Source organism: Nipponia nippon, unplaced genomic scaffold, assembly GCF_047370975.1.
Source record: "Nipponia nippon isolate SJK-2023a ecotype South Korea unplaced genomic scaffold, ASM4737097v1 scaffold_3, whole genome shotgun sequence".
NCBI classification, from domain to species: Eukaryota; Metazoa; Chordata; class Aves; order Pelecaniformes; family Threskiornithidae; genus Nipponia; species Nipponia nippon.
Window position 1 is genome coordinate 57384217 of NW_028262347.1, and position 25840 is coordinate 57410056.

Sequence of the window (25840 nt, forward strand, 5' to 3'; positions counted from 1 at the left end):
CTCCCCCTCAATCTCTTTCCTCAGGAACACAGTCCTGCCAAGGTGGGAAGCAGCAACTGCCCTTGCTCTGTTTTCCAGCAGCCCCTCTGCCAAGCAATCAGGAATAAAAGCTGCCACACACACACACACCCCTTGGTTTCCTTTCATACTTTGTAAATTTTTTTTAATTTTTATTATTTCCTCCTTTTAAGCATCCCTTTAAGGGTGAAATGAAATCCAACCATTTACAGAGAAAATGATTTCAGAATGTACATTTGATTTATTCTTACAAAAAGTTCATTATTACTTGCTGTTTATAAATTACAGAGTGGAAAGGAACTTTGCAGACACTCTTATTTTGTCTTTTTTTTTTATTATTTTATTTTATTTTTGGCAAGCCCACGCATTCTTTTGCCAAAGCAGGGTGTTCTGGGGCCACCTCAGGGGCAACACCACCAGCAGGTCCAGGTGGACCCCAGGCTGAGAAGTGCTGCTGGACCACCTCCAGGATGATACTGCATCATCATCAGCACAGGAAGGAAAAAACAGTGGTTTGAATTCTTAGCCTCAGAGTATTTCAGATCCCTTCTTAAGCCATTATCTATAGTCCCCAAAGCTTTAAATGTCAGCGTATTGCGTTAGAAACGGCTCTCCTTTCTTGGTGCCAGATCTGAGCCCCTCCTGCCACCCCCTTACCCCCAGCTCCCCCTCTGTTTCCATAATAAGAGCAAGTTTGTCCAATATCTGAGAAATCAGAAGGAAGTTTTTTTGGGGGGGCATGGGGAGAACACAACGATGGAGGGATTCGGGATCCATTCTCCCACTCACCTCCCTCCTTTCTCACCAAGGTTTTAGGTCAGTGAAGCCAAGACAAGCCGTCCCTTCCCTCCTCACCACCAGCATTCACTAACCAGACCAGGGGTGACCCCGGACACGTGTCTTCACAGTGCAGAGGCACAGCAGCCACAGAGATTGCTATCAGGAGCTGGGAGACAGGGACAGAGCCCAGGGGATGTTCGGGAGGGGAAAAAACACTACCATCCCACAAGGATACACCAAAGGAGGGCAGAGGGGAACAAATACCCATTCTGCTCTGACACTCTCCCCCCCACCCCAACTCATACATTCCCTGGAGGCCAGAAGGTCCCCTCATTTACCTACCACAGAGACATGAAGAGCAGGCTGGCCTGAGCTGCACGACAGCAAACACCTCAGCAGGACACAAGGATCAGAGAAAGCAACAGCAAGAGCGGATTTGAGCACGTCATCCTTCATACCGAACACACAGGCACAAAACCACCCCATCTTTTCTGTCCGTCACTTGGGTATGGCATTACCCCCAGTCATCTGAGGGGCAAAGACGGCTGACCTGCCCTGTTCCCTCTGCTTTAGCAAGCTCACCTGCTGCGGGTCCACCAAAGCCCACATCCTTCCCTTCACTTGGGGTGAAGGAGGAAGATGAGTTTCCCACCCCAAAGCCATGCATGGGCACACAATCCCTTTTCTAGGTGGAAAGCACAGTGAAAAGCAAGAACAAAGACGGGCAGAGAGAAAGAAGCACAGGGCTTGGGGATGCCACACACTGCTTCACCTACTACCTGGCCCTCCTTTGCACCAATTAATTTGAAGGTGGAAACATTTTGAGCAAGAAAAAGCACAGAGCTGAAGAAGGCTGCAGGGAAAGGCTGGCGATGCTTTCCTGCCCTTCACCAGACGGCTTCGCTCCCAGAGAAGCCGCGTGCCTGCTGCTTCGCTGCTCAGGTCTGTAACAACCAACAGACACCAAGCTCCGGGGGTCTGATCCCAGTTCCAGCCCAGGACAAGGTTTTTTTTCAGTCCTTCCCTTCTCAAACTTCAGCACCTGGTTCAGACAAGATCAAGGAGCTGCAACGCTCACCTCAAAGAGTTCAGCGTTGGGAAATGAGGATCTGATACAAACCTGCCTCCTCCTTTGCCTCTCTCACCACCCCACACGCCCACATGCTTTTGGGTTCCCTCTTGCGGAGGTTGTCTGGGAGGGTGGCTGTGCCCCCTGCACGCTGGCCACAGGTCGCAGCACAGCAGTACAGGCAAGGCTGGACAGAGGGCAAGCCACCACCTTGAGAAATCACTGTGCAAAAGTCAGCTTGCTAGTCCCTGTCCCCTCCAGGGACAAGAAGGAAGATTTTTACTGATAAGCACTAACTCCCTAGGGATAATAAACACAGGGTTAGCCAGACAAATTAGACAGAAACATTGACTGGTTTGGCCTTAAATCAAAAAATGTTTAAACGATTCTTAAGAGGGGAAAAAAAAAAAAAAAAAAAAAAAAGTGTTTCATCTGTAAAGTCCCTTCCTCCCACCACAACAGAAGTCTGTTTTAAATTTAATTTTCTAAGAATAAGGAAGTGACTAAGTCCAGGAGGAGGACAGGGCTAGAGTCCTGCAGAAGAGCCCTGGTGCTGCTCTTCCAGCAGGACCTCCTCCTCCTGCCCAAGGGGACAGAAGGGAGAGGCAATTCGGAGGTAAAGGCAGAGAATGATGGAGCAAATAATGGAGGAGAGGGGAGAGAAGGCAACAGGCTGTACTTCAGGAGTAGGAGATCCAGATGTTGCACCTGTGGGCTCAACTGAAACTCCCAAGAGACAAGGGCTATACCTCAGCAATGAAAACATGACTTGCAGTGCACTAAAAATCCCCAAGGATGCCCATGCACAGGAAGGGCTGGTATAAGGGGAGAGGCTGCTCCCACTGTAGAAGATAATGAGGTTCAGCCTCAGCACACATGCACTTTGTCCCCTGCTTCACAGGGCTCTGGTGCTGCCAAAGCACCCATGCAAAGACTGACTTCTCTCTCCTGTCTTCAGCAAGGCCTGGCACTGGGCTTGTGTTGTTGTCACTGAGATAAGGCAAAGCCAAAGGTCTGAGAGTAGATCTCAGGCTCCCTTCCAAGAGTAAAAATGAAAAATAGCTTCTTCCTTCCATATTTTCTGCTACTGAATCCCATGAGCTAACACACCTGCTCTCCTCCAGCTGCCCCTGGGGAAAGCACGTTCCCCTCGTGCTGCAGCCTTAGTGCTACTGCTCTTATCTTGCTCAACGCATGCTCTTCCTTTCTCAGCTGGGTCCCCATTTCTCTACAGTCTCTCTATGCCCAAGACCTCCATGCAGCCGCTTGGCACAAGGACTCCATGACTGTGACAAGAGTCCCTCCTGCTGCATCAACAAGTCTGGACTTAGAAGAGCCACGGCTTCCCTTGGGGGGGGGGGAAAGAGCATTCTGCCTACCAAAGCTTCTCCCTCTGTTCAGTTCCCAAAAGCTTTTCTACCTGTGGGGAAGACACAGCAGAAGTGAGAACAGTGATTTAAAAAAACAAACAAACAAACAAACAAGAACCAACAACAACAAAAAAAAAGAGTTCCTTCAGTTCTTCTAAGCAGGCATTATGGCACATAAGATGTGGAAGAAGCCAAGATAAACTCCATCTCAGTTTGATCAGAAAAACATGTTCATCTTCATTCTGTTCCAGTCTCAGTCTTATTAGGCAATCGAGTTGTTTTTCTTATGTTTTTCACTTCTTTAGAGAGGGGAATAGGAGGGTGAAAGAGAGATACAGAGATAGGAATGAGGCACAAGGGTGGGAATGGGCTGGACAACACAGGAATATGGAGCCCTGATGGAGTGAGTTAATGGCAATGGAAACCCTCCTGCTTCAGCACAGCTGGCCTAACGTCAGAGTCACTCTTCCTTATGCCAGCGTTTTCCTCCTCCATATGATCCTCACTTTTCTGCTTGGAACATGAGCCAGTCTTTCCACTGCAAGGCTCACAGAGCAAGTTCATCATGTTTTTCACCCTCTGCCCGCTACAGCCTAGGCTCTGGGCACCCCATCAAGCCATCTGCTAAGGAAGGGTGGTGACATGGATCTGCCTCCTCAATGAGCTGAAACAATCCAATACAGCAACAGGCCAGATCCTGACTACCCATTACTGGCAAACTCTGAGCAGACACTGGCCCAACCAGCTGCAACTAATGTCCTCCTAGATCCCCTCTCCTCTGCATGGTCTTGTCTGCATGGCCTAAGCTGCACGTGTGGGCTGCACATGCTCTCTGGATTGCACGATGGTCCCAAAACAGTCTCTTGGCCCCAGGGGGAGTCTGCCCATGGCCCCTTTTTCCACGAGCTCCCTCATACCCTAAGAGCAGAGAGATGAATCCTGTGCCTTGACAGGTTTTGTGTTCCCCCACAACACCCATTGCTGACTCTGAGCTTTGCCCTTCTCCTCTCCCTTTTACCCCACAGCAAGAAGGAATAGCCAGCACATGTAAGCAGCAGCCCTGCAACAGGCACAGCCCACAGGGTTGCAGAGGCAGCCAGAGAGGCACGCAATGGTCCCACGTGTATAGCACTGCTATGCAGAGCCAATTCTGTCCCTGGCCCTCTCCTGTGAATTCCCCAAAAAGTCATCCATGCCGAGACAGAGATCATAGCTTCTGGATCCCATCATTTCCTGAAAGCACGCATAACCAAGCCCAACTATGTCCCCCTCCCCCCCCAATACGGGTAACGAACGCCCACGTGCATACCAAAACCATGCATGTTAGCACTCATGCACATCAGAAACCATGCACTTGTAAACATACACTCCCACCATCTGATTAAGTCGCCTGCAGCTTATCCCAGCCCCGACAGAAGCATGTACTGCAGGGAAGATGCTTCAGCTTCTGTGGGCCAAGCCAGTGCAGTGTTGTGAGGGCAGGGGTGAAAAAGGAGTTTAAAAAAAAAACAAAAAACAAACCACCAAAAAAACCCCAGCTCTCTCCTCTGCTTCCCATCTGCCTGCTCCAGGATTGGTAGAGCATCAGGGCAAGATACAGCCCAGGACAGATACATTAAGCCTGTGGGAGGAGGCCGCATCTTGGGGAGAACGCCTTGGAAGCAAAGTATTTCCCTTCCCCAAAATACTCTGAATATAGAGGTATACAAAAAATAAAGGCATACCGAGATGCTTTTGCACATTCAGTCATCCAAAAAATGCCTGTGACACACATCTGCACACGTGACCACTTGCATCGGTTTGTGCCTGCTGACTCACACGCTCACTGAATAGCCCAGGCTCGCATCTGTGCTTGCTCCATTCCACAAAGGACGAGGGTGGACAGGAACAGCTGCCCTCTCTCCCCATGGGACCCTCCTAGCCTCCCCCAGAGTAAAATCTGCCAGCTGGCTGCAGAGATTCTCTCCAGCGAGCAGGAGAGGTCTGGGAGATGCAGGAAAGTCTTTACGCTACTGCCAGAGTAGGTCCCCAACATCTCTCTTCCTCCTGCCCAGGCCTCCCTTCACCTGACTGAAGAATCTGTGTCCCCAGGCATCACCCTGGGATGAAGGGAAGGAGGAAGGGAGGGACGGAATAGGCCCTAGAGAAATGGCAGACCCCACCCAGAACCAAATAAGACAAAAAAAAAGAAAGGAACAGACAAAAACACCCGACTCTTTCCCTTTGTCATGAAGTTCTGATTTCCCACGTGAGCCCTGGTGGCCTCACCCAGTGCCCTCCGCTTTTCGGTAGGGGTTCTCCAACAAGTAGCGGAATCGTTGGTAGTTCTTGAGCAGGTACTTGGGAGCGTACATATGCTCCTTGGGGTCGGCAGGGGGATACTCCTGCGTAGTACCATCGAACCAGCCACCAGTCCGGATCAGCTCCCGGATATAATTGAGGTCTCGTTTATCCTCGTAGTCACCCCAGCGGGGGAAGTCCCCATTCTGAGCTGACACCAGTTTGAAGTAGATCCCCTCTGGGGTGAAACACCAGGAACAGTGCCAGCCAGCAAAGTGGAGGGGGCTGCCCAGCGACCACTGCACCAGGATGTGTCCTGTGCTGTTCTCATACTGCCGAAAGCCAGGCATGGTGTAGTATTCGCGGCGCCGTAGACGGATCCCATCGGTAGCATAGACAGCCTGGAGCATCCCCATGGTGCAGCCCGAGACCACCTCCAAAGTGCCTGGCTGCTTCCAGAAGAAGCCGTAGAGTGACTTACGCATGTGAAAGGCGAAGGGCTCTGTCCAGCCATCATAGAGCTTGAGGAAGAGCACGCCGTCACGGGCTGGGATCTCATCAGCATCATCGATGATGAAGACATCGTCCGGGCGCAGGTTGCGGAGGCGAGAGATGCCGTCCCGGGTGAGAAAGGTGCGCAGGTAATCGTCAGCAATCCAACCGTCCTGGCGGCCGCCTTGGGGGAAGTGGTCCAGGAAGACGTAGAGCACCTTGTGGCGGATGTAGTCGAAGGAGCCGTTGAGGAGCATCTCACGGAACTTGAGAGTCCGCGGCTCTCCGTAGGCCGTGAAGTTCGACTCACACACCACAAAGGCGTCCACCACGTCTCCCAGCTCATGGAAGCGGACATCCAGCAGGTCAAACTCATGGTTGACGTTGATAGCGTTGATGACCCGTCGGGGGGTCTCCCGCGGCACGAGGCGGTCCTTGGTGGGCAGGTTGGAGTACTGGACCACAGTGGGGACCCCGCAGCTGGGGCCGTGCCAACCCGGCAAGCACACGCACTCCACCCACTTGCGCCGCTTGGTCCCACTGGCGCTCAGTGGCTTGCGGGCCGGCCGCCCCGAGGCTGCGCCATCTGCTCGCTCCTCCGGCCGCCCTCCCACAGGTGGCTTCTCCAACACCTTGGTGCCTGGTTTAAAGCAAACACCGCCAGCTTTGGTACGGACAAAATATTCTGTCATGTCTTCTGGCAGCACAAACTCGACTTTGTGCAGCTCTTCGCTGGCTCTGCTGGGAGGCAGGGGCTGGAGCAAGGGGGAGTGGGAGTACAGGGGTGTGCGGAGGAACTCTGCACCCCCTGGCTCAGGGCTGACCTGAGGTGTGACAGGGGCATTGTTCCAGAAGAAGCTGGAGACAAGGTTGGGACTAAGCGAAGCCAGCTCCCGGGGGAAGGTGACATAGGAAAGGGCCTTGAGGAAGTGCAAGAAGGAGATGAGGCAGAGACCAGCCATGCAGAGAGTCAGAAAGAGCTTATGGCGTCTCATCTTCATCCTGTGGAAAAGCCATGAAAAAGGAAAGTCACATTCAATAGTTACTGAGGTGCAAAAAGTTTACCACTGGTAGGAAAACAGGTCAGGGATGGCAGAAAGCTGGGCCAAATTCAGCATGCATCTTTTGAGACTTGAATCCAAGAACTACTCCCCCCACCCTCTGCCATCTTCACTGGGCCTTTTGCCTGGGCTGGGTTACGCCAAGCTGAACCTCTGCTAGATCGGTCAGCCTTACAAACTCACAAAGACAAGAAAGGCACTGGGGACAGGGTAAAAAGACAGGAAATACAGAATAACAGGAATTCATGATTTAATGAACTCACTGCACTTGGCAGATTTGTTCCTATGCATGGATAGAAACAAAATCAATGTAGGCCTCCTCATGCCCTGCATCACCAGAGGATTGGGGGAAGATGAAGAGAGAGCAGAGAGCAGGAGGGATGAGAGGGAGAAGGGGGTACACGATTGAAACGTGACCGGTGTAAGAGAGGCAGTTTTAAAGGACCGAGATCGTTAGCCAGGCTGCCAGAGCCAGGAAAACACCTACGCTCCCCAGATCTTTTCGATGTTTGCTCAACACACGCCCTAAAAACCACCCTTGTTCCTAGGCAATGCTACCCAAGTTCACATGGGGAACAGGAAAAGAGAAATAAAATCAAGATTCTGTCACTTTTACTGTTCTCCCATCCTTCTCAAGTCCACTGTATCTCCAAATATTGCCCTTTGCTTTTCATTTTCTGTGGACCAGATGCTGAGGGTTTTTTGCATCTGGATGAAGGCAGCTAAAATAAACACCTAGCTGCCTGCACTGGTACTACTGTGCCACCATGACAGATCCACGTCAGGCCAGCAAGACACCAGCACTGCAGAGCCCTTCCCTCCAAACACCACGAAATATTGTCTTCGTCCTCTCCCTACACCACCTCCCCTCCTCCAGCCCAGGCAGGGAGCACAGAGCTGCTGTCAGGCAGAGAAGTGATTGAAGACTACAATCCAGAAAAAGGAGGGGGGGAAGGAAGAAAGAAAAAAAATTAAGCTTACCCAATGTTTTGCCAAGGAATAGGAGAAAAGGCACTTGCCTTCTGCAGTTTAGGGAAAGAAAGGTTTGGGCGAAGGCAGGCAGGGGAACAAGGTCATCCAAAAGCTCTTTGCAACGCGGAGGCCACCCTCTCCTCCCTGGAGCATGAAACCCTCCATGCAGCAGTAGGCTAAGAGGCAGAGACCCCCTCCGAGCCCCACGCACTGCTATGCCCTCTCCACGACATGCTCCCCACTCCAGCACCATCGCCCTCCCAGGTTCAAAGTTCCTGAGAGGCACCACACACCCTATGCCATCACTTATAAACCCTCCCACCCCGTGTGCAACGGTGCCAGCGGCAACACCTTCGCAGGAGGCGGTCCCCCATCCTGGGGAGCACCAGCAGCCGCCCCATGCCACCAGCCCCAGGCAGGGGCTGTCCCGGGGCTCCTCAGAGCCAACGTGTCCTGGGGCAGGAGCGGAGGGAAGAAGCACCTGGCCCACTCCCACTGCTTCAGAGGGTATTAACTAAAATACAGCAAAGTGCGTTTACTGATTAACTTGGAGACAATTTAATACTGAAGTGAAAAAGCCATAAAGCATTTAGACAGATGGCAACTGCCCAAAGGAAAACATATCTGGCTCTCTACAGATGCCTCTGGTATGGACTTTAGTAGAGGGGTTGTCTGCAGTTATACCTTACAGCTCAGCAACAAACATTTCTGGACACTTTGTGGTCATCTTTTAGTGAGAACCACTGTCCACCAATGCCATCTCCCATGCTCAGGGGGCAGCATGAGAAGTCCCATGCCAAGCTCTGAAGGGGGGCTGCAGTCCTGAAGCTGGCAGAAAAGTTACAGCATTGCCATGGGAGGGAGAAAAAAAAAAATCAAAAGGAAAAAACAGGGAGAGCATGATCCTATTTGTTAATATTTATTATGGGTTTTGATATACTTTGACATGACACAGGTCAGCGGAGGGGCAAGGTCCCGGCTTTGTGCACCTCCAGGAGGCCATCTTGTCAGGCAGCCTGGGAAGGAGGAAATGGCGGCTCTCCTCAGGGGACCACACCGGGGCAGGCCCTTGCCTCCTGCACCCACCTGCCATGGCCTGGCTGGTGGAAGGCGATCTCCATAGTAGTCCAGCCATGAAGGAGCTGGATGCTATCCTATTCAAAGCCATGAAGGACCATCGTGAGGCTTGCTGTCAACTTTTCAACTTTTCTTCATGGGGATAAAACAAGGGGCCCCCTGAGAAGCATTTTTCTTTTTTTTTTTTGAGGCTCCATTAATGTCTTGCTGGAGCAGCGAGATCACTTGCAAGGTAGAGAAGTATCCAGTGCCTTTTCCTTGCATGTCACCAGTTTTTGCTCTGTCTTGAAGTGTGGGGAAGAGAAGGGCACAAGGAAACTGGAAACACTGAATTAGCAGTGACTGGCTGTCAGGAGAAAGTGTCCCTCACTGGTAAATTAGTACAGCTTTCTCTGATCAGGTGCCCTGCATTTTCTCCAAGGCATTACCTCCAGACATCAGGTCACTCTCTCAGACACCAAAACCCGTGCGAGATGATCGGCTGGCCTGCGCCAATAAGGCAATCCCAATGGCTGCCAGGTAATGCTGGTTTCACTCCAGTTCCTACAGGACACACAAATGCAGGGCAGCCAGCTTCCTCTGGGCCAGTCCAGGACAGAGGACAGGTGCTGAAGGAGTCACACAAGGCACATCATCTTCTTCCCAGATGGCTGTGATCCTCCACATGCCATGGTAAATTCCCAGACAAAAGGTCGTAACTCTTGACATTCAACGAACTGCTTCACCTTCTGGGGTGTGGTGTGCCATGTCAACATAGCAGGACACAGTTTTAGGAAGTAAAGCATATTTTCCTCACCTGACATTTGCATACATCCATATCTGTCAGGCTCAGCACACAGCTCTGCAGCTCTTCACCCACTGGCAAAACTCAGCCCGTGCACAGCTGCGTTGCCTCCCTGTTATTGCAGTCTGTGCCTGGGAGAGCTGGGCTGGTGCGCACAGCCCTCCCCTGCAGCTCTGCCAAAGCAAGCTGGCCCTGCAGTACCCTCTGCTGTTTCGCTGCTGACATGTCCCAGGAGGCAATTTTCACTGCTCAGTTGCCTTTGTTAGGGAGTGGGAACATGAACACATTTCCTATCCCCTCCTAAAAGGAGGGATGCAAAGAAGCAAGCTGTGCCCTCTTCAAAAACCTCTTCCCTGGGAACCACCTCCATTCTCACATGCCAGGGACTCCTCTGCCAGAGAGTGGAGAGCACTCATGCACCCTTGGGTGGGCTGAGATGCTAAAAACCATCGATCACGTATCCCTTCCCTTATCCTCTGATCAGCACTGCAGTGAAAGATGTGCCTTTGAGTGGTAGCTAATTGGAGACAAAGGCCAGCAGGGGAGGAAGATGTTATTACCCACCTTCCCCATCCAGAACATTTACGTAGGGTAGAAATGAGAAAGGAGCTACCAGTCAGGGAGACATCTCAGCTTGTCATAAAAGAGCCCAGCTGCTCTGTTACAAAGCAGCCATCAGTTACCAGGAACATATAAAACAGCAAGAAAAGATATTTCCCTTCTGACAATTTTGAGTGAGGAGGGGGAAAAAAAAAGTCAACTTGATCTCAGGAAGAGTGATCAAGTTGCTGCCAGGTTAAAAACAACAGCAAGAAAAGCTTTAATGTTCAAGTAGAAGAAAAAAAACAGAAGGGGTATGGACAGTCAGCTCCATTAAGACAAAGCTCTTTAGGCAACACACAGTTATAAACTGCTTCAGCAACATTCAGTCTCAGCAACACAAACTGAAAGCTTCTTTTTGTCAGGGATCCCTTTGATATTTCCTTGCTTGAAGTTATGTCTCTACCATGCAGGGGAAGGGCTTTCAGAGAAGGAAGAAAGCTAGAAGTGGTATGCATATGAGTTATCCCCAGGCACCTGTTACCATTTTACTTTGCCATTATATCAAGTGACCAGTTGATTTATACCATCCTGAAATCATATCCTGATTTTTCAAGGAGCCAGAGAGAAATATATGCACTGCTAAGAGCTGGCAGTTCACCAGTCCTAATGTTCTCTTCTGGAGGACACTGGCAAGAGGCCAAGCAACAGGCCGCTGGATGCACAATACCCCACACTCCATCTCATTAGGGCATGGGACTCAAGACACCCTAGACCTCTCCTGTGGTTACAGGACAAAAGCTGCTGTGGAGGACAACTCAGAGTAGAAGCTTCTGTTTTTCCCCTGATACAGAGATGCTCATCTGCTCTGCCTAAAGTTACCCCATAACACCCATGCAGTAACATATTTGCCCATCACTCAGACACTTCAACACAAAGCAACAATTCGAATTAGCATCGCTTTCACACAGCAGATTAAAGTCCAGCATGACTTCCAGCCCCCACTCCACACTGAGGGCCAAACTCTCTCTCTCTCTGCTCCAGCTAGAGACATATGAACAGGCTCCACACTTCTGAAGTACTAGGTCTACCTGCCATCCACAAGGCACAGGAATCACAACACGTATCGGGATCACAGTACCTCAAAACACTCTAAAAATCTTAAGTTACTTTTGTCCTGCAAACACCCACAAAAGTAAGGGGAAACTATAAAACCTACTATTTGTCTGCAACTGAAATGTGACTAGCTCAGGGATAGCAGGACTGTGCTTTGCTTAAGGATAGGAAGAGAAGATTATCCTACAAAGCTGGACAGCAGGGAAAGTGGAGAGAAGCGGGATGTACCAGAAGGTAGCTAGGGCTCAGCATTTCTCTCCCGTGAAGGACGCCATGGTGTTTTTAGGGACTGTGAGCTAGGAGGATATCAGCAGGAAGTTCTGGCGGCGTCACAGTACAAGGTGGTTTGAATGCAGGCAGGTCCATATCGGCTTCCGTTCAAGTTTCAAGGACGGAATACAACATTCTTCCACGACCTTCAAGAGCTGCTGCCCACAGCGCTAATGCAGAACAGTAATACCTCATGCTATGCGTTTCCTTTGCAGCTTCGAGGCAACTAACCACAAGGTGCCACTGACTTGCTGCCAGCACAACCAGCTGAAGCAAGCCATCCAGCACAGCTACTCTCCAAGTAAGGCCAGGCTAAGGGAGAACCAGGCTTTGTCCTAAGCATCCTCCCTCCCTTTCAACAGGTAGGTGAGCAGAGATATAATGTGACCACTCTCAACAGGGTGCCACCATAGCATCCATTTGACTTCCAGAGTTGCCATCTACACACCATTAATGGTTGTCATCAAGCCAGGAAGAAAACTGGATCAAGAACAAAAAAAAAAAAAAAGACAGCTAAAGAGGGAATCTACACAAGGCTAAGGTGAGGTTGGCCAGGGAAGAGTGAGAGCACAGCTGAGAAACCAAGGCATTACCTTCCCCTTCCCACTGAAGTCAGACACGTGATGTACATCATGTCAACCACAAGCCTCAGGATTGCATGCAAGGCCTTGCTGGGCCTCAACTGACCAGAAGCACCTGTGGTCAAAAAGAAAACATGTGTCTTCTCCTACACATTCTTGCAGGAAACCAAAGTGCTCCATGCCAGTAGCTACTATCTGCTGCATACAGAAACCAAGATGGATGCAATACAAAGCCTCCAGCTTTTTAAGTGCGGTGGCTGCTCACCTCTTCAACTCCTGGAACCACAGTACCTTTGCACTCCACACTTTCCATGGGCTTTCATTGTTTCAACTCTTCTCTCAAGTGTCTTGTCCTGCTCTTTGGTGGACTAAGCCTTGGTTATTTTAGATACCATGTCTCCAGCCACAACAAGATAGCTGTATGCTCTGGGACAAAGCAGCTCTTAACCCTCCATACAGAGCACACGGGACCTGGGCATAAAGTGGTCTTTGTTGACAGGATTTTGGCTCAAGACTGATCTTCCAGAAGTCAGCAGAACAGACCAGCATCTGAACACCTTCAGAGTCCATTATAAAACCCTCCACTCGAACAGATTGTTCTTACTGTAACTACCATAATACTAATAGCAGCATAATTATATAATTCTCCAGCCCCCGGTTTAAAAGAAGATCTGCTTAGAGAAGACTAGAAAACTACTGAAATCCAGTAACGGCCTATGAGACACCAATTTAATTTTATCCAAGAAGTACTTGGACATCACAAGGGTACAGTACTGCATACTAAAGAAAACTTCAAGCTGGATTTCCAGCTCCACTGGAATCTATCAAATGCTCTTCTCTGTATCCTTCAGCTGTACTGGGCTCCCTTGTAACTAATCTCTCTCCAGCTAAAGCCAGTCTCACCATAGGAATTTCCATGGTTCCAGAGATGCCTCAGCCCACTCTGATCCTTCAGACACTCTTGGAAGCCACAGTTTTAATTTCTCAGCACCACTAGTCTAGGCACTCTTTCTGCTAAAGGAGAAGCGGCACTTCTCCTATCCTCTTCTCTCCTTCAGTTATGCCTGATATCCTGGAAGGACTTCTCCTCAACCCTCCTTACTGTCTCCTCAAAACATCTGGTTCCACGAAGACTGCTGTGATGGCCCTGAAGACTGTGTCACCACTTGGCTCCAAGATCAGGTCTCTCAGGACATCAGAGGGTGAGATGAGGCATTGCTCATTGCACTCTGCAGTACACACACACACACCCTCCAAGGATGTAAGGCCTTTCTCTCAGCCAAATACAGTATGCTGCTGCTCACTGCTTCAAGTGTGCAGCAGTTACAGCAGTGCAAAATGGAGTTGGCCAGTTCCTTTGCTTCTTGACTTTGGTGTCTTACAGGGAAGGAACGCTCCATCATGAGACAAGGAATAGGAAAGGAAAAAGGGACAAAACTACACAAAAAAACCAACTCATGTCCTCAGACAGGCCATGGGGTAATCAAAGAAGTATGCGAGAACTCCCAGCTAGTCTTGGCGTCTTGCAGACAGGCACAGGACAAAACCATTTTGTCTGAGGATAAAAGAAAATGACGCTTTCAGAGACCTCAAGTGAGGCACGTAGTAACACACGCTGTTGTTTCATAGGCTCTCTCCTCTCACTCACCACCTTCACAGCTCACCACCCCTCAGTTGTCAGTTGTATGAATTCAAGTTGTCAATCGTATGAAAGTCTGCTTTGTAAGCCAAATCAGCAGCAGATCTCACTGGGTTAAAAATAAACTTCAAGAAAAGTGCCTAGGCATGGGAACAGACAGCTGACCAGCAGAAACTTTCTAAATTATTTCACCAGTTCGCTTCTCACCAAAACTGTGGTATCATATAGATATGTCCTCAGACACTCAAAATTACAGGAGGTTTTTTTAAGCACTGTTCGACTACCATGAGCTTGCTAGCTCCTCCCTGCAGCATCAGGGAAGGAGCACATCTCAAGGAGGGATCTGGAAGAAGCAGCAGCAGGTAACTGCTTTCAAAGCAGACCCTGGCAGGCAGTCCATGCACGCCAAGCAAGCGGAGTAGAAGTCACAAACCCTGAGAAGAGCACCAAAATGGGCCATCAAGATTACCCTCGGAACTGAGGGCCCGTAGATGAAGAGCACATTGCAGACATGTCATGCCATGCACATAAACCCTGTGCAAAGGAAAGCAGGAGAGTTCCTGGGGACCAGGTGACGGCCCAAGCAATAGGGAGATGCAGGTTGAACAGCCCATAAGAAGGTGAAGTGGGGGCCCCATGGGCCCAGAGTGAGGTGGTTAAAGAAGGGAAAAAGGCAAGAAGCGCTTGATGCCATGGTGATGGGTAGAGTGCACAGACCCACGCAGGCAGGCAGAAACCACGTTGCCTCCAGCTATTTTTGAAGCGGGTGGCAGTTGTTTGTGCATCCCTGGGATAAAAGCTCTCCAAGACAGATCGAGGAGGGGAGTAGTTAAACCCCAGGAAGACAATAAATAAAGAGAGGCCATGGAACAGCAGCAAGATCCTAGCGGCCACAGAGAAGAGCTAGTCCTCCATCCCCACCCTCCTTCCTCCCCCATCCATCACCAACCACTTGGGGTTTGGCAGTGCACTCACTTTCCCACAGTAGCCGATCTATTACTGTTTGGAAGAGCCTTCCCAGACTCTTCCTTCCCCTCCTCCCCCTCCTTTCAGGCCACAGGGGTCCTGCTTGGCAGCCCCCAGATCCCCCTCTTCTCTGAATGTCTGGTGACCAGCCAATCCCATGCAAAGAGCATTAACCCCTCTTCACCAGGAACAGCCGGAGAAACCTGACTCCATGCTGAGAGGTTTCTCTAGGGTGTCTCTCCCTCCTTCTCTCCTCCCCATCCCCGACCCCCGCCTCCGCACTCTCTCGCCTCTTTCCCCTTTCCTTTTATTTCTCAAAAACTAACTCCAGCCCTGGGAGTGTCACATCTTCCCGAGAATGTTACACGAACCCATGGGAATTTTTCTTGGACCAAGAACAGACCCTTATTTGTCTCTTCTGCCTTTGTTCTTCATTTCCTCTTTCAAGACTTAGGCAAGACCTCGACACAGTGCCGCCTGGATCCCCCGCTGCCACTTCACTTTGTTATTATTTTCAGAAAGAAAGCACTGATAGGCAGAGAGCTCTTCAATGCCTTGCCCCAAGGCAGAAGTGAATCAGCCCGGACTCCCACCTCTGGGGTGGACAAAGGGCACAGACTCAGGGGCTCTGCAGAGTACCTCAGGCTCCGGCTTGCAGAGTCAGCCCCCTGCTTATGTAATCCTTCTGATTGCAGCATCACAGCCCCTCGGATTAAATCCACACAAATCAAATCTTCAGTAACGGCTCTATGCCGGTAATAGGCATATGGTACCACGAAAAGGGGCAGTTTCCCAGAATGAAATCAAAAGCCTCCTAATGCACTTAACTCAGGGTCACATAAATCTCTCTTCTGCCTCCCACAGATGGCTGGATCTTGTTTACAGGCATTGCAGCAGGCCTGGGTCTCAACAATATGTTTACTTCTTCTCTACAAACATTCCCTTTCACTAAGCAAAGCAGTACCCTGATCTCCAGATTAAACCAAGTGGAAAGGACTGGGAACAGGTCTATGGGGAAGGAGGGAGAGAGTAAGTCTTCATCAGTGAAATCAAATGCCATCCTGGACATCACACAGGTTTTGGGACCATTTGTCTTCACATTCTCCCCTTAGATTGCCTTATTTCTTGAGAAAGAGGAGGAAGAATTTTGCATTTAGCCAGTTGCTGACATCCCTGACATGAGGTAAAACTGTTCAATGAAAGAATGGGTTTTGTTTCAGGCTGAAGAACCCAAGAATCAGGCCAGGGCCAGGTGGGACAGCACAGCTTGTCCAAGGGACATCTGCTGACAGCCTGGCCAACTCTTCCCCAAATGCAAAAGCCACACACTGACACGGTGCAGATAAAAGCAGGGAAACAGCATTTCTGCTCAACAGTACAGTAGACAGAGCAGTTTACTGCCACAATCACTTGATTACAGGCCAAGTTCCTTCCCCTCTCCACCCTCAGCCCTTTCCCTCCCCTTTCAGGTCTTCAGTAACACAAACATTTATATTCAACTCTGTTTCTGAGAAGTCAGCTGCCACAGCCAGGTCAGAGAGGAAGGAGAAGAGGAAGACAAACCTAATGCATAAGCACATCATGAAAATTGGCAGTGAATGAGAAGGATGTGCAATGCAGGGAAGGAGCCACAGTCATGTTGAAGTTGCCAGGACAAGTGGGGCAGGACAGCCCGCCTGCATGGTCGAGCAACCTGCCACAGAGAGGCAGAGGGCCAAAGTGCATTAAGCTCATGTGTGGCTAGGGGGTGTGTGTGTGTGTGTGTGTGTGTGTGTGCGTGCTCAGCCCACCCAGCTCATCTTCACGATGCTCCTCTGCTGCAAGAGCCTGTAAAAAAAACTGCCCTAGTCTCCCTCTGCCCTCAACTGGGTGCTCTCCAGGGTTTAATCACTGCGAAATGATGGGAATTTCAGCTGCACAGTTTGCTGCTCAACCACCTGATCTTTCAAGTCTTCAGGTCCTGATGATGTCTTGTAAAACCCAATGGACCGTGTCATGCCAAAGCTAAAAAACACTTTGGCAGGACAAGATGGGCCTTTGAAAGAAAAAAATGCTCTCAAGCACCTGCATATTTTAGAGAGCAGTTCCGCTGATCCCTGCCCCAGCTCCACAGCACAGCACTATAATTGAGTCAGGGACCAAATCCAAGCACCAGATTCACCGTCTCCAGCTTGACACCCTCTTGACACCTCAAAGATGAGGCTCCCAACTCAGGAACCTCTCACACAGTCCCAAGCCACGAGATGCTCCACAGTACCACACACCTGAGTGATGTGGAAACCAGAACTGGATTTTCAGGGCAGTTCAACTGCACAGAGGGATATGCAAACAAACATGGGCAGAAAGGAAACCCACAGCACTTCCTCATCGCTAAGTGATAGACTCTGGATGCCTGACAAACTTCCCTCCCTCCCCGCGCTCACGGGAAGCGAGAAGACTCTGTTCCAGAGCACAACTGCACTATAAATAATTCAAGAGACTGCTAAATTATGCAAAAGCAATCCCATCGTCACCTTGGCCAAGCTGAATGCAGGTGTGGTCAACCCTTCTTCCAAAAGTTGCTGCTAGACAGGGATTTCAAGGCCACAGAGGCTCTCTGCCAACAGCACATATCTGAGAGCACAACAGCCACTTGCTAATAGTCAGGCCTGCACCAAACAACAGCACGACAAGATGTATTTGGGGACACAGGGCTGATGGGGAAACAGCAATTCCTTTAATCCATCTCTTCTCCAGAGACCTCCCACAGCCCCAGAAGAAAAGCAGCAAATCACATCCCCTTCAAGCAAGACTGCTTGGTACACCTTGCCTCCATCGATCGTGGTTAGCCAGTGAGAGCTGCAGCTGGACAGCACTGGCACAGCAAGGCAGGGAGGAGAGGACTGCTGGGGCAGGTGGGAAGGCGAAAAGGGAACTGAAAACGCTCTGGAGGCAGTAAAAAAGGAACAGTTTTGCTAGCACAAATAATGCACAGAGAAGACTGAGCTGAAAGCAGACAGAATCTCTGTCTGCTTTTCTGCCCCACTCCTTTGCCCTCAGAAGATATTGCCTCCCTGAATATCAGGGCCACTGAGGTTTCCCTTGGCAATGGGGTCATTAAATAACAGCGTGCAACTCACGCTGATCACTCCAGGGCACTGTTCTCCTGATTCACCCTACCCTTTGCTCTGCCTCAGAGCCAGACCTCGCACTACGAGCTCCACAAAAACAGGACTTCCTCATACACAGTGAGCACCATCCGCTCCCAGCCCCTGCGCGGGCAAACCCCTCTTCCAAAGGCCTACCTTTCCCAGCTCCCGCAGCCTCCGAGATCTGTCATGCCCAGCATGGTCAGTCTGCACAGGCCTCCGTCCTCCTCCTTTTCCTTGCTGCCCAGCTAGACGCATTCGTGCCAGGGGAAGGAGGAATCCAAAGCGCTACCGTAGCCCTCTCTTCAGCCTCAGCACAACCCGCTTAAAATCTCAGGGCTCTAGCTTACCTTCCCCTTCTTTCTTAAAGGGCTCCGCATCTAGCAGAGAGACTCCCTTTCATGTCTCTTTGCCACGCTGTCTCTCTTGCTTTCTGTTCAGTTCCAGTATTTGCATGCCAAAACAGGGGATCCTAACGCAGATAAAGTCAGCGTAGCAGATACCTGCGTTTAGATCACAGGTTTCACAGTTGCTTGAAGCCGTTATGCAGCGGGTCTAATTTGCATTAGTCTTTCGGTATGCTTCAAATCTGCTTGCTGCAGCTTTGGTATCATGCAAGGCACATGCAGCAATATCCCAAGACAAAAATTACCCCAAAGCCTTAAAGAGATGACAGAGTCTGATTCTGCTCGCTAACCCTGGCCCAACCTGTAAGATTTACACACCGAGGGGAAAACGGCACTCCTAGGGAAAGGCGGCAGGGAGCTGGGATTATAGATTAGGCAGCAGATCAAGAAGCAGGTGCTATCTGCAAAGGGCAGCAGGATCCAAGCAGTGACTAGAAAGTTATCAATAACCTCTGGCTTGGCACCTGCACCCAGCCGTTCTCCAGGATGTCCGAGATGGACAGCGGCGAAGCCAGTACGGGAAGTGTCACGCTTCAGCCGTCGCTCTCCTGCAGAGCCCCTGCCTGTGCCACTGGGCACGCCGCAGCCTCGCTCAACGCCTCGCTTTCCCTGGGTGGGAAAGGGAAGAGACACTTCTCTACCTCCAGGTAAGGGGCTTGCCTAATTAAAAGAAGCTTAATGGGTTGGTTTGAGGCCCTTGGAGAGAATCTTTGCCATAAAGTGCAACACATGGAGACAATCCTCAGACAGAGGAGTTGCCCCCACTGCCTCTCTCCCTCTGGACAGCCACATCGGCCTCTCTTGATGCTTGCAGCTTGTGCATTACAGGCTGAAAAAAGACCACTGGCAGGGCTCAGTTTGCTCATACACCACAGCCACAACTGATTTTTGGGGGGGGGGGGCGGCACAGAAAGCCTATTTAGACACTGGCCTATCTGGGGAAACAGGGAATGTTAACAGAGTTCATCAAGCTGCCTATTCAACCGGAGGGGGGGTATCTCAGTATGAAAGGCCAAGGCCCCCACAGTGAGCAGCTCAGGTAACTTTTGCTATCCTGAAGCAGGGAATAATCACTTCCTAAATCACGGCTCAAGAACAAGCCCTCGCTTTTTGTAAGGCAGCCAGTTCCCTTCATGCTGCTTCTTCCCTCAGCCTACCTGATGAGAGCTTGGAGCACAGGGCTATGCTCCCTTTCACTGATCAGCTCTACCAGGCAAGTTTCTGAGCACAAAAATACACCCTCCCTGTTCCAGGTGTTCAGAGGTTTCAAGAGCAGGAGGTACCTTTTGTGCTTCAGGAGAAGCTCAAGGGAAGTAAAGGGTTTGCACTGCAGGGAGCACAAAGAAGTCAGAAAGGGAAGGCAAAGAAATCATGTTTCTGCCTTCCCAAGAGCTGCAACCGGAGTCCATTTCACAAGGACAGAGGCATGGAGTGCTCTTGTGCACCCTACCCTGCTGCTCCAGCACACGGCATCTCTTCCCACCTCCTCCAGGAGAGGGTGGAACTCCGCAGCTCTGTGACTGCAACTCTGCCCTAGCCCCCGAGACAAGCAACTGGTCCTGGCACCCCACACAGCATTGCTACTGCAGCACAACCCTGACCCGCACCGCCCAGCCCTAGCAACACACTTGCCTAACTCTATCAAAGCACCCCAAACATGACCCGGAGCTGCGCACAATCCCAGGCCTGTCCGCTCCACGCAGCTCTGCCAAGGCTTCTCAAGGCCAGCCTGCAGCACTGACCCAACAGCACAATCCACGCGTGCACTGCAGATGTGTCACCACCTTTCCACGAACATCCAGGATGGGGAACAGCAGGCATTCCTCAGACGTACCCCCATGTCCCCTTGCATTGCACCGACCCATGTGCCTACCTTCCCCAGATTTCAGATCCCACTGTAATGCTTCGTTGTAGTACCACAAGATGCCATCCTATCATCAGGACAAATGCAATGCAGCCTGATCTTTTGTTGCAGAACTGACGGGTGACAGTAAGGAAAAGCAGGTGGGGACAACTAGCCACACTCTTCTACTTCTACAGTCAGGGCTGATAACGTGAGCCAGCCCTTTGAGACACCTTACACTGACCTAAAGACGTGAAGATGCCTCTCGTGCCAGCCAGTGCCCCCTCCGCCATCCTCGCTGCTCGAGTTATTGTCAGCTGTACCAGCCTTTGTTAGCACCACCTCCTCCAGCTACATCCCACTGATTGGGTCACAGATTCCAACAATGTACAAAGGGCTCATTTTAGAGCAACTAACCCCACCTAAAACCTAATCAGCCTTTAGGAATGAATGCTGGCCCAGCTTGCCCCATCTATCCATCACCAAATTTGCCCCACTTCCTTCCTCTGCCGTTATGATCCAGTGCAGGGGTGGGGGGGAAAGATGTCAATTTGTGATAGCAGGTGCACCTTAAAAAGGCTATTCGCAAGATAGGAGGAGGCTCAGACACAGCAAACTGAAAACTCAGCTACAAACCCTGCCATGAGATAAGAGTTTATCTCTGCTTGCTGGCAGGTCAAAGCAAGGGAGGGACAGAGAAACTTGTCTGCTCTAAGGTGCCCTTCACGCACTGAACATGCACAACAACATCTACACGCACTGTCCTGAACAACTCCTGTACCCATGACTGTTTATGAATGCCAAATTTATTGCAGGCATAAATTCTACAATAAAGTCCACGCATTCCATGGGAAGTGCACCCAGCAGGACCTGTGTGCATTGCTACATGCACCCAGCAAACACCCACCCATGTTTGTCACACAAGCATCCCTTAAAAACATGCAATAAGCACATCACACCAATCTGGCAGGCCACAAAGTCACACCGTACTTGTTGCACGTGGGAGGAGGACGAGAAAGGTAAACACAAGGCGTATGGGAAATGCATGAGCACACGAACTTCATAGGTACGCTCCCCAGGCAAACACACCGAGTGCATCTGTGCGCGCTGCTGCGCGCTTGGCCTAGGTTAAGCAGGCTCTGCGACCACAGAGCTGCCCCAGCGACCCTCCAGACCAGCCATCCCTGTCTCATGTTGGGGACAAGTACTCTAGATAAATGCTTACAGTTGTGAGCATCCCCTGAAGCTAACATCTGTGCAAATACATGCACTATTTGCCACCTCCTCTTCTTGACCTCCCTACTAAGGCAACGCCTGTGTGCCACACAGGCAACTCTTTCTATTTCCAACCTTACCAGCATAATGGTCTCCCACACTCTGGGCACCTCAGACCAAAGGTATGCCAGCACAAAAGGCAGCAGCTGGGCCACTGCATTAGGAACGCGGCAAGAAAACTCACCTGCAGCTAGCCAGAATCCCTCCCCTCTCCTAAGGATATAATTGCCATATCCAGGGCATTAATAAACAAGCTATGCAGGTATAACCGAGAGTCCTCACAGGGAGGGAATGTTATACCTTGCAGTGATTTCTTACCACTACTGCAAAATCACCTGAGGTTGTAAAGGGGCTATGAATCTTCCAGGGACTTTATGACATGCAGTGGCAGAGTCACAGCTTCACTCTTGTTCTGCAGTTTGCAATTGCTTTCATTCAAAGTCTGCTTTATATTGTTACAGGGAGGCTGCGGGCTCCCCGGGAATGGCTCACAGGACTGCTCTTCTCCCACCCCAGCTTGGAGGATGCGTTCCTGGCACTACTACTGAGGCTGAAAGAAAACAGCACAGTTACTATGGCTGTGTTTAGGGGGGCTTTGGAAACTGGAGGTGTGCTTGGGGCGGGGGCCCTACTGGTTTTCCCTCCCCTCTGAGATGGCTCTCTGCTGTCTGAGGGTCAAGCAATGCCAGGTCCTGCTTGATTTCAGCTCTTACCAGAGGAGCTGGCAGCAACCAGGCTCCAGCAACGGGGACTTGCAAGTGATTCCTAAGTCACAGGCTCCAGCTGGACTCGAATACCACTTCTGCAGGTGGGATTAGAGAGCATGAGAGCCACCTTTTGGGTAGGGGGCCTGAGGAGTTCCTGCTGACTCACACCCTGCTAGGGTGGGGGAGACAGGGGCAGGAGTGGGTGGGAATTTGAAATTCAGTTTGCACAACGCTGTGGGTTCCTGGTGACTCAAGTCATACTTGTTAGCAGTGGTGCCACCGAGTGTTTTTACAGGCTTGAACTTCCCACTCAAGGGGAGGGATTTGGAGTTAACTGGAGGGCCGTTCACTGGGAGGGGAGGTGCTGAGCACCAACACTGCGTGCTAGAAACCGGGGAGGCTCTCTCCTGATGCAAGCTGGGCCCTAGGGTGGAAGGGAGAGGTGCGAGACCCCAGCTTCAGCTCTATAAAATAGGCAGGGCTCCTGAGCGACCCAGGTGCGGCTCACAGAAACACAGCCTGCAGAAATCCCCGGAGGAAAACCACGGGCAGAGGCACTGAGGAGCCTCTTTCCATCCTGCTCCACACTCCCTCCCTTGCTGAGCTGTCTGAGCAAGTCTAGAGCTGCAGCAGATGCCGCGTTCCCCATCACCCTTGTCACGCTCACCCAGGGAGCAAAACTCTCACAAGGACAGAGCTACGCCAGCCTGTGCCGCTCCGGCAGGACATACAGCTATTTCCAGCCCACAAACAACCCGACAGCCCTGCACGAGCGGGGAGAACTCAGGTGCCCACGTCCCTTTGCAGCCAGCCCCCAACGCGGGGATTGTAGCAATCCGACATGGAGACGGAGTAGGGGGAGAGGGGCCATTTGATGGTGACCATACACATACAATGTATGTATGTTTTCCCTCCCACGCACACACTCCTGTTACTCCTTCTCGCTTGCTGCAGGCTTGGCACGCATCGCCGGCCCGTGCCCTCCTCGCAAGCCGAGCAGGGGCAGCAGATGGGCCTTCGCTGCAGTGCCCCGGCCGGAGGGTGCCTCCATCCTCGGCGAGCCCGCACCGGCGGGCAGGGGGCTGGCAGCGTCGCCTCCCTCCTCCCCACCGCCGGTGCTCCCTAGCAGGGGATGCCGGGATTATGGGGGGGGCGGGAGGGGAGAGAATAAAAAAATGACACTAATATAAATAAATAAGGAGCGGGAAGGAGGGGGCTCGGCGGGGGAAGCCTCTCCGGCAGCGCCCGCAGGGGATGACGCCGCAGCCCCGGGCCGAGGCACAACTTGCAGGTGGCGGCAGCGGCGGGTGGGGGACGGACCGAGGGGGGTCCCGCCGCCGCCGCCCGCAGCCCCGGGGCGGCTCCACCGGGGAGGACAGCAGGGAGAGCGGGTGTGCGCTGCCCGCCGCCGCCCCCAGCCCCGCCGCCCGCCCGCTCATGCACTCACCCCCGGCCGGCGCAGCGTCGGTGCCCGCCGGGCCCCCGCCGGGGCGAGGCTGCCGCTCGCCCCCGGCCCGCCCGCCGGCCCCCGGCATGGCTCGGCGCCGGCCGCGGCGAGGCGAGGCGAGGCGAGCCCGCAGCCCCCCGCCGCCTTCCTCCTTCTCCGCCGCGGAACGGAGCGGCCCGGCACCACCTCCTCCCGGCCGCGGGAAAGGATGCGATGCGACGCCGAGGCGAGCGGAGCCCCGCCGGCAGCGGCGGGCAGGGCTGCAGCAGCCCCTTTTGTGCCGCCCTCCTCCCCGCCTGTCTCCTCCCCCGGCGCGCCCGCCCGCCCCCCGGGCCGCCGCCGCCGCCGCCCGGCCCCCCGGGGCACGGCCCGGCCGCTCCCCGCACAAAGCAGCGCCTTGCAGGGGGGAGCCCGGCGGTCCCCGGCCAGGCCGAGGGTGCTTTATCGAGCGGGCTGCGGTAGCGAGTGCCGGGCCAGGCGGTGCCCCCCAAGGATGCCGCGGGGTCGAGGCAGAGCCGCGGCGGCGCCTCGCAGCCCTACGGCAGAGCCGGGCCCCCTCCGCCGGCGCGGCAGCATCGCTCCCCGCGCCCCGGCGGACGGGCCAGGGAGGGAGGGAGGGCGGGCAGGAGCGCTCGTTGTTTGGCGGGAGGGAGGCGAGGCGAGGTGGAGAGGTGCGAACTGCCTTGCCCAGCGACATCCATGAAGTTTTGCTGCGGTGCCAGAAATAGAACCTGCGTCTGCTGACTCTCGATCCTGCGCCCCAACCGCAAAAGCTGCCTTTTCTTAATTCAACTTTTCCCTGCCTTCTTCCTCATCAGGCCCATCTTTGGAAAGGAAAACAAAGCCGAGCCAAACCAAAACAGCCCCCCCGGCTGAATGGCACCGCTACAAACACGCTGAAACGCAAGCGTGGGACCTTGCGCCTTGCGGCCAAGAGCTAACGAGAGGTCAACAGGAAGCAGCACCAGAGTACACCCTTCCTCACGATTCGACGGGAATTCAGAAAAACAGCGCATTAAAAACAGAACGTCGGTGCCAACGCCCCTCCAACCTGCCATTTATCGGATGGGTGAGCTGGGCGGCTTGCTGGGGAGAAGGGCAGAAGCAGCTCAGTTAAACTGCCACCACCTCTTCTCCTGAGCAGTGCTCGCGGCACCCCAATGGGGATGCACAAGAGCCTGCCCTGCGGACTGATCTGCCTGTTCTCCTCATCTTAGCTAGCCGGCACCAGAGAGGGCTTCCTTGGGAAAGGGCCGTCCTAATTTTGAGTTTTAAGGCCAAGATGGAGACTGTGTCAGAGCTTAGGCAGAGAGACAGCATAAGTGAAGGGGAATTTTCCCCGCTGCAAACTCAGCTAGAAGGATGACTAAAGGCAGCCAGAGGTCAGCTGGATTCAGAAGTGCCTTGGGAGTATTGCAGAAGTACTGAGGGAAAGGAATGAGGATGGAGGAGGAAGACAACGATACAGCAAGTGAAGTTGTCACCATATGAGGGAGGTCGTTTTGTGGCAGAACACAATACTGCACCAGCACAAGTCCATGAGGACACCGAAAGACTGCATCTCGATGACAGCGATATCATATCAATGGGAACACACCAGCAAGACAACAACATCCCCATCTCTGTGGGTCCGGGATGAAGTTTGCTCACCCACAGGGCAATGCTCTCCGGGACAGCCATGGGTCCCCAGCAGAAAACTGAGCTTGAAGGGAGCCCTCAGCTCCTGCATCCCCAGGGGGAATTTGGCAGCCATGATTCAATTTGCATCAAGTCCATGACTGCTTTTTTTTGAGAGAGAGGGCTGGCAACTGACGGCATTAGCCTTGCTTGTGTGGGTGATTTCAGCTCTAGGAGTATAAATCCTATTAGGGATGGGCAGCAACCACCAATTCATTTCCTCCAGCCAGCGAACACCCATTACAGAAGGGGTGGTTCGCACTAATGGGAAGAAAACATCACTATTTTGGACCTCCTTGTCTCGCAAAACATTATCCCTTTGCTTCAAATATTATCCCCAG

The 25840-nt window shown here is 52.2% G+C and overlaps 1 protein-coding gene across 1 annotated transcript; it reads right to left on the reverse strand.

Moving 5' to 3' along the window:
• Positions 1–235: 235 nt before the first annotated feature.
• On the reverse strand, positions 236–24084 carry MGAT3 (beta-1,4-mannosyl-glycoprotein 4-beta-N-acetylglucosaminyltransferase). Its single transcript, XM_087765172.1, has 2 exons — positions 23823–24084; positions 236–7011 (listed from the first exon to the last, which is right to left on the reverse strand). Exon 2 carries the CDS (start codon positions 7008–7010, stop codon positions 5502–5504), a length of 1509 nt encoding a protein of 502 aa, XP_087621298.1. The 5' UTR covers position 7011; positions 23823–24084; the 3' UTR covers positions 236–5501.
• Between the last annotated feature and the right edge of the window lie 1756 nt (positions 24085–25840).

Coding starts and splice junctions, on each gene's coding strand:
- MGAT3 (XM_087765172.1), bottom strand. CDS start 7,010: ATGAAGATGAGACGCCATAAGCTCTTTCTGACTCTCTGCATGGCTGGT.